This window comes from Mycetomoellerius zeteki, unplaced genomic scaffold, assembly GCF_001594055.1.
Source record: "Mycetomoellerius zeteki isolate Tzet28-1 unplaced genomic scaffold, Tzet1.0 scaffold350, whole genome shotgun sequence".
Taxonomy (NCBI): domain Eukaryota; kingdom Metazoa; phylum Arthropoda; class Insecta; order Hymenoptera; family Formicidae; genus Mycetomoellerius; species Mycetomoellerius zeteki.
In genome coordinates this window covers 14,047-25,674 of record NW_017257339.1, presented here as the reverse complement: position 1 = coordinate 25,674, position 11,628 = coordinate 14,047, and the positions used below count along the sequence as shown (strand labels likewise).

Below are 11,628 nucleotides of genomic sequence, written 5' to 3'. Positions count from 1 at the left end.
CGCTGCCGTCGCCGCCGAGCGCGGGCCGCCGCCGCCGCCGCCGCTGAGCGCGGGCCCCGCTGTACTTACCACGTATACTCACCGTGTATACTTTCTCTCTCTCTCTCTCACTCTTATGCGGTATCTTCTTCTTATGCAGCAGTATTTTTTTTCTCGCTCGCAAAGATTTTAAGAGCGCGATAACGCTGTCGTAGCGCGATGTAATACGATACCGTGGAAGTAAGGTGGCTGAGCGTAGGAAGGATGGAATGCATAATGATAAATACTGAGATATGCAGAATGTTAATAAACATTTATTACTCACGTAACGCATGATATACAATACTATCTGAAGCATATAAAATCAATTCACATTCAATATGTGAGTTCTTATCATAAATCTTACGCAAGATATTTATAGCATCGCATTTGTTCATAATACAATTTTGACGTAAATGTGTAATGGAATATTTAAATTTATCGCTTACACTATTGATACATTGACACAAATCGAAATATACATGCTCAACACATTGTTCCAGTTCAAACATGAAGAGCATGGTCTTTTTCATATATAAACACTTATCACACAAAGATAATTTCACAGGGTCCACATCGCGTATTTTAACAAGTTCAATCACAAAGTCTTGAATCACTAATGACGACGGAGTAGTCAACTGCACCAATTTTTAGTCTTAATCTCCCTCCCTCCATCCAACGCTACTGTATGGAGCTGTAAACCTCCGTTTACCCATCCCAGTATTAAGAATTTATGCAAAAGACCCGCCTGATGAGACCATTATTATAATTTGATACCACAAAAATGCAACGTTTGCGAAAAAGTTACGCAATATGATGTAATTCCGCATCAATAATGTTTGATTTAGCGTAATAGAAGAAATTTTTCATGGACATTCGACGTGTCCTGACATGTTTCATGATGACATCATCAATTTAACACCTGCAAAAATGCATACCTTGCAACAAAAGATTTTAGATACATCCGATGATGAAATCATCAATGTAATTTGATACCACAAAAATGCAGCGGTTGCGAAAAAGATGCTCAATATGATACAATTGTACAACAACCATGTTAGATTTAACGTAATGAAAGAATTTTTCAAGGACATTTGAAATGTTTCACGATGACATCATCATTATAAATAGCATAAATAATGGTATAAAAATGTAAAGATTTAGGCACATCGCGTCATTAGTCAATCTAACAGCAAAAGTGACAACATGGAGCGAGATTTGATTGAGCAAGCTACCCTGCTAAATACAAGAGAAGAGTATGTTGCGTGGGAACAGCGATGCGACGAATTTATAGAATCTCTGGAAGAGCAGAGCCGTATTGAACGTCCGCGATTATCGACCAGTAATAGACAATCGATGATCGCATGTATCGCGCGACTTGAAAGCTTGAAGGATTCGGTGCGCGGACGATTTGTGCACGTAGGCGCAGGATATGGACTTCGATGGCGCGAGATCGAAACGGCGTTCGAAAGCCGGATTCTAACAAGCGCGGTAATAAACTCTAATTATATCGAACCTCGCCGATTCTTCGAAGACGAGAGTGAAATTGTGCTCGAGCGTGTACAGTGTATTTTACAGAGATATGACTCTTTAAAAATAAATACAGTATTTAACGGTGAATACGTGGCCAATGACAAACGCGCGAACAAGAGTATCACCACCCGGAACTATGAACTATATCAATACACACATTTGCGCGATTGGTACATGTCGCGCGTCGTCAAGCCAATTCTAGCATCGCTCGAAGAATTTCAAGAACGTGACAGCGGGTGGGCACTGTCACGTATCCTCAATTTAACGGTTAACGCGAATAAATTGAATCCTCTGCGCGCGGGATGTCATATCAAACTCCCGCGAAAAATTATGCTGAAGAGAGCGGTGATCAACGTGCGATCCACAGACAATGCGTGTTTCACGTGGTCGGTGGTTGCAGCTCTGCATCCAGCCCAAAAATATGTGGACAGGGAATCATCGTATCCGCACTACTCATTGGTACTGAATCTCCAAGCTATTCAGTTTCCGATAACGTTACATCAAATAAAAAAATTTGAAACTCTAAATGACATTTCCATCAATGTCTATGCCATCGAGAAGGGGATCGTGCCGATACGACTCGCCGACCGAAAGAGGAACAAGCACGTAAACCTCTTGTACGTGGAGGATGATAGCGCGGGACATTTCACGCTGATCAATGATCTGTCCCGCCTTGTGAGATCACATATTACCAGAAACAAGAACAAGAAATATTTCTGCGATAGGTACGTATAAATAATAATAATAATAATAAAGTAATAATAATAATAATTTTTTTTTTCAGATGCCTCCACTACTTTAACTCAAGTGCAAAACTGGAGACCCACAGTGAGGATTGTGAGAAATTGAACGATTGTGCGATAAGGCTACCCGAGCGAGGACGACAAGTGGTTGAGCTCCCACAATCACTGTAGGAAGGAGTACGTCCCGTTCATAGTCTACGCCGATTTTGAGTGCACATTGGAAAAGATGAATAGTGATTCACATCCGCTACGCACATGTACCAACATCATAACGTCTTCAGTATCGGGTATTACGTGCACTGCTTCTACGACAGCTCACTGTCAGGCTACCGATTTCGCCGTGACAAAGACTGTATAGCGTGGTTCGCGGAAGAATTGAAAAATCTAGCGCACAGTGTACAGTCGATAATTTCAGCTAATATTCCCATGACAGATTTCACGCGTGACGACTGGGAAAAATTTAACAGCGCCTCGCATTGTCACGCATGCGAGAAACCGTTTACACCAGACGATGCGCAGGTACACGATCACTGCCACTTAACCGGATGATACAAAGGCCCCGCGCACTCAAATTGCAATCTAAATTATAAGGATTCGCATTGCATACCCGTAGTTTTTCATAATTTATCTGGCTACGACGCTTATTTTATTATCAAGGAAATTACCACCGCGTACGAAGGACGCGTCGATCTTTTACCGATAACTAAAGAAAAATACATCTCATTCATCAAACACGTTGACAGTACCAAAATCGATCAAAAGAATTGTATACAATTACACTTCATAGATTCATATAGATTTCTCGCTTCTAGTTTAGATAAATTGGCATCTTTTCTCAACAATGATAAGTTGAGGGTACTGCTCGCTACGATGCGAATTTTCCGATTTATCGGAAGAAGATTTTAATCTTTTGACGCGAAAGGGCATCTTTCCGTACGAGTACATTGACTGCAGCGAAAAATTGAACGAATTTTGCTTGCCGCCTCGCGAGTCATTTTACAGTTCATTGACGGACAACATGGTATCTGAGAGTGATTACGCGCACGCCGTCAACGTGTGGCAGCGGTTCTCCATCCAAACGCTCGGTGAATATAGCGATCTGTATCTAAAAACAGATGTATTGTTGTTGGCTGACGTCTTTGAAAATTTCCGCAACAGTTGCGTCGCGAGTTACAGGCTCGACCCCGCGTACTATTACACCTTACCGGGCTTCACATGGGATGCCATGTTGAAGCATACAGGTGTAAAATTTGAATTGCTCACAGACGTTGACATGGTCATTGTCGAGCGCGGAATACGCGGTGGTCTGAGCCAGTGCTCAAATAGATACGCGCGAGCTAACAATAAATATATGCCGTCGTACGATCCATCGAAACCGTCATCGTACTTGATGTACTATGACGTCAACAACCTCTACGGCTGGGCAATGTGTCAACCACTGCCTTACGCCGATTTTCGATGGGTCGATGACGAGCACAATTTCAACTTTACGATCATCGTGTTAGATTCACCGACAGGCTATATTCTCGAGGTGGATTCGTAGTATCCTCAACATCTCCACGACGCGCACACTGACCTACCGTTCTGTCCGACGCGCGAGAAACCACCCGGCAAGCGCGAGGACAAGCTCCTCACAACATTATGCGATAAGCAACGTTACGTCATCCACTATTGCAACCTGCAGCAATGTACTCGTCATGGTCTCCGTATCGCAAAGGTTCACCGTATCGCAAGCTCCATGGCTTCGCGATTATTAAACACCAAATTTAGAACATTGGCGAAGAATGATTTTGAGAAAAATTTATATAAACTGATGAATAACGCGGTATTTGGCAAAACCATGGAGAATGTGCGCGATCGCGTCGACGTAAAATTATTAACAAAATGGGAAGGTAGATACGGTGCGGAGGCAATGATCGCCAAACCAAACTTCCACAGTTGTAGCGTCTTTTCGGAGAATCTAGTCGCGATAGAACTGCGTAAGCTCGAGGTGAAGTTTGACAAACCGATATACGTGGGTATGTGCATCCTCGATATATCTAAAACGTGTTTGTACGAATTTCACCACGAGTACATGGCACCGCTGTTTCGCGATAAATGCAAAATTATGTATACCGATACTGACAGTCTCATATACCATGTGGAATGTGATGATGTTTACGATATCATGAAATGCGACATCAATAATAGATTTGACACTAGTGATTACTCTATCGATAATGTGTACGATATTCCGCTCGCTAATAAAAAAGTTCCAGGCCTAATGTAAGATGAGAACAATGGTGCCATCATGACTGATTTCGTCGGGCTTAGAGCGAAAATGTACGCTTTACGTGTGCAAGGAAAGAGAGATACGAAAAAGGCAAAGGGTGTCAAGAGCAGCGTTGTGGTAAAATCCATAACGTTTGAGGATTACACACGCTGCTTGAACGACGCAATCGAAATGACGCGCAGAGAGTCGTGCATTAAATCAAAATTGCGTGAGGTGTACACGATATCGGAAACGAAAATTGCTCTTAGTCCGCGCGGTATATCGTATCAGATTCCACCGACATGCTGCCATGGGGACATTACCGGTGAAAATAAAACGCATTTCACACACACATATATATATATATAAAATATGTAATATGTATAATATGTATACAATGTATATTATGTATAATATGTATAATATGTATAATATGTATAAAATGTATAGTATGTATAAAATGTATAATATATAAAATATGTATACTATTGTAATATTTAATATATATATATATATATAATATATATATATACTATATATATTGTGACGTTGCAGTTTCGCTGCAGCTTAGCAGCGACCCTTCGTCGTCACAAAGCGCGGATTCGCGCCTGACCCGAGCCAGAACACGCGAGCGAGCGAAATCTCCAAGGGGCCGTATATTAGCGTTAAGTTCATTTTTTCTAATCCCCGGCGAATTTATTCCGTATGTAACCATTACGAAAACCTCGCCGAGCGAAGAAACCACTGGAGGGAAGACAATCACGGAAGAATCCCGCGGACCGGAGACAGGCGGAGCGGAGCCGGCAAGCGCTTCCGGCCAGTGGAAGGAAGCAGCGGCCAACACTATCCATTTGGTAAAGAGATCCTGAAGCACGAGTAAGTAGGAGTGACCCGCCTTGCTCGTAGGGAGGGGCCCCATAATATCGGCCGCGACGACCATCCACGGCTCCCCTATCATATGCTGCCCCATCAGCCCGGCCGGCACGTCTTGCTCAACCTTGGTTCTCTGACAGGTATCGCAGCGACGCACATACTCGGCTACCTCTCGAAACAATTGCGGCCAGTACGCCTCGTCGCGACGCATTGGTACGTCTTTTCCACTCCCAAATGGCCGGCGTTCGGTGAATCGTGGTTCTCTCTAAGGATCTCGCGGCACTGCTCCCGCGGCACGACCCTCTTCCACGCGTTTCGGTCCTCGACGATCTGCGATATCACCGTGCGCGGCCTATGCCAGTACAACTGCCCGCCCTCGATCTTCCTCTTATTCCTCGGGGATTATCCTGTATCTCTGCGACCCTCCTTTTATACCAGTCATCTTCGGTAGTCGCCAGCGCGCACATGTCCCCGTGTGGTTCGTAAATTCGGGAGAGTGCGTCCGGCACGTGATGCATCGTCCCCTTTCGGTGCTCGATCTCGTAGTCGTATTCGAGCAGCTCCAACGCCCATCTCGCCAAGCGTCCCGTCGGGTTCTTTAAATTGTGCAACCAGCGGAGACTGCTATGATCGATCACCACCGTGAATTTATACCCTTCCAAGTAGAGTCGAAATTTCTTAATGGCCCACACGACGGCCAGGCACTCCTGTTCTGTCGTCGAATATTTCTTTTCCGCGTCCGATAAAGCCCTACTCGCGAACGCGATCACGTGTTCGGCGTCCCCTACTTTCTGCGTCAAAACCGCGCCCAATCCAACCGAACTCGCATCGGTTTGTAAAACGAACGGTAGCTCGAAATCCGGACACGAAAGGGTAAGTGGAGTTACAAGGCAAAGTTTGACGGCCTCAAAAGCCTGCTTTTGAGGGTCCCCCCACTGCCAAGAGTGATTCTTTTTAAGAAGACGCGTCAATGGCTCCAGTCGCGCGGCGCGTTGCGGTATGAAACGCTTATACCGCGAGGCCATGTCGATAAAGCGACGTAACTGTTGGATGTTGCGAGGCGGGGTAATTGAGAATGGAGGTAGTCTTTTCCGTGTCTACCGTGAGCCCTTCCTTCTGCACTAAGAATCCAAGATATTTGACCTGTGATCTACAAAACTTACTCTTTTCGGGATTAATTGTATAACGATGTACCCGCAAAGGCATCGTTCCCGACCGGTCTCCCGTCGGATGCCGCTGCACCCCGCTAGCAGGGGCAACAGCGAGGAGGGCGCGGTGCGCCCACATTATTTTTAACAAACCAAAAATAAATTCACAGGTACCACCGGCGATCCGTGACCCGCGAAACATCGCGAGGCAACGCACGGAAAACCGCCGCTCCGCCGAAGACCGGCGAACAGGCGCGAACCGAGCCGAACCGCGTCAACCCCCGCTCGTATTGTTCACTAGCGGAAAGCGCCGAATTACTCCGGAACAATACGAGCGGCAGCGACAGTTAGTATAAAAGACGAGGCGATTAACAGACTCCTTTTTGCTTCTCCGAGCCTTACTTCGAAACCGATCCTCGAAAATTACTCCTGGCATTTCAAGGGACAAGAGCGGTCGGGAGACAGTTTCCGGTCACCGTCGAGCGTTCTCGACAGCGCCGCGAAAGCCGACTCACCAGAGTATCGTAAACCAGAGTGGTTGAGGGATTTGTTCTCAGTCACTGCCGAGTGTTCTCGGTAACGATACACTACCCGCTCCTCCACCCGATTCCACTCCGGCCAAAAACGTGATCGTGAGAAAAGGTGGTCGAGGGATCGTTCTCGGTCACCGTCGGGCGTTCCCGACAACGACACCACGTGCCGCTTACGACTCCACTTACCGTCCGTACCGATCACCATAAAAGCCGCGGGCCTCGACACGAGCTAAGGGTGGAGTGTTCTCCACCCTCCCAAACATTCTTGGGGTCGACGGCCCTCGATTACTCCGCGCTTCCCCATTGCATCGGGGAAGCGACGCTTCGCAAATCGCCGCGCCGCGTACCGCGATCGCGCCGCGATAACCGGATTGGCTGGCGCGCTTCCGCGTCCCGCGACCGACGAATCCGGAGCGACCCGTCGCGTGATACGCACGCATTACATTGTGTATACGAGTCCGCAACAGCATCCTCGATCGAATTAGCGTACGTGTGTTGTCTAGTATCTATATAATTAATTGTTCTGTCATGTGTAAATATTTCATTTTTTAATGTCATAATAAAGATTGTTATTAACTTTCACTGCGCCTGTGCTCATTATAATCAACCGCCCGCGTAACTGCATCTCATCTCTCCTGCTCGAACCTCTTTTAAAGCCCCGCGCCGAGAGGCTCCGACGAGCTACGTCCGCGCTTAAAAAGTTAGGTTGTTACAATTGTAAGACCCGCTTTCTTGATACCCGCTTCGAAAACCCGCTTTAACCATTCGAGGTGCTCTTCAAATGTTGCTGTCACGATCACGATATCGGAAATATGCAAACGCGTGTGGTTCCATTTCGGGTCCGATTAAGTGATCTAACAATCGCTGAAAGGTTGCCGACGCACCTGTTAGCCCGTAAGGCATGCGTGTGAAATGAATTAGACCCTTACCCGGCACGGTGAACGCCGTTAATTCCTGGCTGTTTTTTTCTAGCGAGATTTGGAAGTAGGCCTGATTGAGATCGATGGTTGAGATGTACCGGGCCGCTCGCAATTTATCTAAGATCGCGTTCATATACGGTAGCGGGTAGGCGTCCTTTCTTGACACGCTGTTCAATTTTCGAAAATCTAGACAGAAGCGGTATGTTCCATTCGGTTTCTTTATCATGACTCGGCGTTGACCACTCATTATTTGACGGCTCTATCACGCCGGCCTCTAACATCTTATTGACCTCCGCGTATATTGCTTCCTGTATTTTTGGGGACACCGGGTAGTATCTTTGCTTAATCGGCGTGCTATTTCCCACATCGATACGATGTTCCGTTAGCTTCATCGTGCCCGATCTCTCGGGGTGGCCCGTTATCTCTGATTTTAAGAAGTTTTCTATGCGCCCGCGTTCCCCCTCTGATAGCTCGCTTAAGTCGCCCCCAAGGGGGCCTTCTCCTTTCCCCCCCTCTCTCCTTTCGGCGGGGTCACAGGCGGTACTCGGTCTGCGTTCCTCGAGCGGGGTCCTCGCTTCCCCTTCCGGCGGGGCGGCTAGCGCGTTGGTAAGCGAACTCGTCGTTCCTCCCTCAAACGGATATCGGCTCGAAGGATCGTCCTCAAAACCCTACGTGCCTCGCGCGAAATTCACAAACACGCCGAAGGCCTTTAACGAATCCATGCCGAAGATACATGGTAGCGCTAACGTAGGAAGCGAACACGCTCTAATCACACACCTTCTATCTCGCAAGTTTATCAGAACCTCCACCTCTCCCCGCACTCTCGTCTCCTGTCCGGTAGCGGTAGTCGCTCGTCAGCCCCCGGCCGGGAGAAACGAAAACCCCAAGCGTCTCACGAGGCTAATGGCCTCCGGACCAAAAAAAACGTACGATTCGACCCCGAGACCACCAAGGCACGGACATCATGTCCCGCAATACTAAGGCGAAGGAAGCGCAAGGTCGAGGGACCGGTCGGCCCGAGAGCATTATACACAACGTCGCGAATCTCCGCGGTGCTCGATCCGACGGGGGCTTCTATTGGCGGAGTCGGCTCGCCCCTCGGTTCCGATCCCCCTACTCGTTTTTTGTACACGTTGAACACGTGCGTGACCCCCGCCTTACCGCATCGGTAACAGTGCATGTGCGCGGCGGCCTCGCAATCGCGCGCAAAGTAGCCCACCCCGTCGCAATTCCAGCACTTATTCGAACCAACTCGCGCTCCTTCGGCGGTCGACGCGGAGGGCCCCGCGGGTGACGCGCCGCTCTCGGTTGCCGCCGATGCGCGGGCCTCCGCGCGCTTCCCCTTGGGCTTCGTCGAGCCTGCGGCGGTCTCCCCGGTAGCAGGTACGCTAAGCGCGGCAGCGCCGCCCGCCTGCCCCTAGCGGGCCGCGGTCTTCGGCGGTCGATACGCTAGATCCTGAAAAAGAGACCTTTCCGGTGGGGGAGGAGCCCGAAAGCTCTGTGCGGCCCGCAACGCACCCCTCCGCCCTTGCGGCTAATAGCTTTAACGCGTCGAGGTCCTCTACCGCATCTCGATTCACCATGGTCTGCAAGCGGGGTAGCATCTGGCGATGCGCGTAACTGACCTTCTCTTCCTCCTCCCACGGAGGCGACAAGCGGTCGAACAGGGCGGTCAAGCACGTAAGATAATTCGCTACGGGCTCGTGCTCCCCCTGCGTGCGCCGCGCTATCTCGTCCCTAAGCGCGAACTGGAAGTCAGAGTCGCCAAATCGCGCGCGCCACGCGGCCGTGAAGGCAGACCACGTCGCGAACCGGCCTCGCCTCGCCCGGAACCAATGGAGGGCGATTCCTTCCAAAAAGAACGGAGGCAGCGCAAGATATCCTCCTCGTTGACGGGTACTAGCTCCCGCCCCTCCTCAATCCGCAATAAAAACATTTCGGCGTCCTCCCCCGACGCCCTCGAAAACTTCAGATTCCATTTCCGCATTATGTTACACATCGCGGTCGCGGCAACCCCACCCGAGCTCCCCGAGCGAGGGGTGTCGGCGGGCCGGATCCGTGTCCGCGCCCCTGCCATCTCGTCGAAGGGGCTATCCGGCCGAGTCTCCCCGCCCGACGGCAAACGCAAATTCTCGTTATCGGACATGACGGTCCCACCTCCACTTTCGTCGCGCCTCCCCTGCGAAGCACTCACTTGAAGAAGTAAACGGAGGGCGAGCATCGAAGTCGACCCGTCCATCGGCAGATTCCTACTCTCTAACTCGGCGAGCAATCTCTCTCTACTGGAAGCGAAAACCCACTCGAAATCCTGTCCGGAATCGCTCATATAGGCACTTGAGCGCGCACACGTGAAATGCGCGGTAGCAAAGGACAATGGTCCGACAAAGTCGGCCGGCACCGAGGACAACACACTATGTACGAGAAGACTGTCGAACGGTACGACCGATCTGTCTCGTCACGTAAACAACAAACGCGCACTCAAATTTCCGATACACGGAACAACACGCACATTCCAATGAACGTAACCTTCGCGAACTTTCGACCGGGAATGATCACCTACAGCTTCCAAACGATACATATGTTAACAAGCTGCCTACCCAAGAATATCGCGAAAAATACGGAAAATCTCTAAGGCCCTTTTTCGATTGGGCGCCAATTCTTGTCACGCCTTTCCCCGGCGTCGATTATGTGTGGAGTGCGCGCGGGAGCGCACTCCGAGAAACGGCGGATCAATCGGATCGGAGGGCCGGTGACGGCCCTCGTGCGGGAGTGTGCCTCACGCGGTCGAACGAGAATCGAGAGCCGCGACAAAGTTGGGCGCCAGACGTGCTTCAAAGCAACGTCGATTTCGCAAACGGGAACGCGAATCACACGGAAACCGCGAAACTCCGTGAGCACCAAATATCATCAAAAACCGAGAGCCGTCTCTCGCTCGCGTAAGGGCTGGCTAGCTCTACCTAACGGCAGGGGGGGGGGGGGGGGTTTAGGGCCGGTTGGCAGGAGGATGAACGGGATCTTTGAGGGCAGGGCTTTAACACAATTGTCTCCCCTAAGTAAATAATAAGCGTGTTTATTATGCCGAAGAGCGAAGGCAGTACAATAAAAGAAAACATTCAAATAGAGGAAGAAAGATTATGAATAGACAGAGAAAATTAATGATAACGCAGCAGAACGATAGTTGCGCTATTGAATCGATCAAGCCATTCGATCGAGTAGGCGCGATAGCTGCGGAGAGAACGATAGCAAGCCGCTAACTTAGCAAGCAAATTAAACAGCCCGATTCGGTGTCGGGATCTCGCGAATCGTCATGCACGCTCATTCACGCAGCTGAGCCGAGTATTCCGTTGCGAGGCTCGGCGGAAAAGTTTTAAGAGTAAGCCCTCTTCTCGGACGGTGCACGCACACGCCGGGAAGGACGCACGGTATCGTAATCGGTGAACCTCATGCGGACGCGAAGACGATACTACCCGATGAAAGACTCTCACACGCCAACGCGACGCGCTGGTTTACAACTTTGAGTACGGTAACCACTCTAACATACGCTCGCTCATCCATGCACACACGCCGGTAATATGCACGCGGAAAATACCCGCGACCGCCGAGCTCGCG

General features: G+C 49.4%; 1 protein-coding gene across 1 annotated transcript; it reads left to right on the top strand.

Moving 5' to 3' along the window:
- Positions 1-4,032: 4,032 nt before the first annotated feature.
- Positions 4,033-4,563, top strand: LOC108725678 (uncharacterized). The gene has a single exon (XM_018452858.1). The coding sequence runs from the start codon at positions 4,033-4,035 to the stop codon at positions 4,561-4,563; it is 531 nt and encodes a 176-aa protein (XP_018308360.1).
- The last annotated feature ends 7,065 nt before the right edge of the window (positions 4,564-11,628 follow it).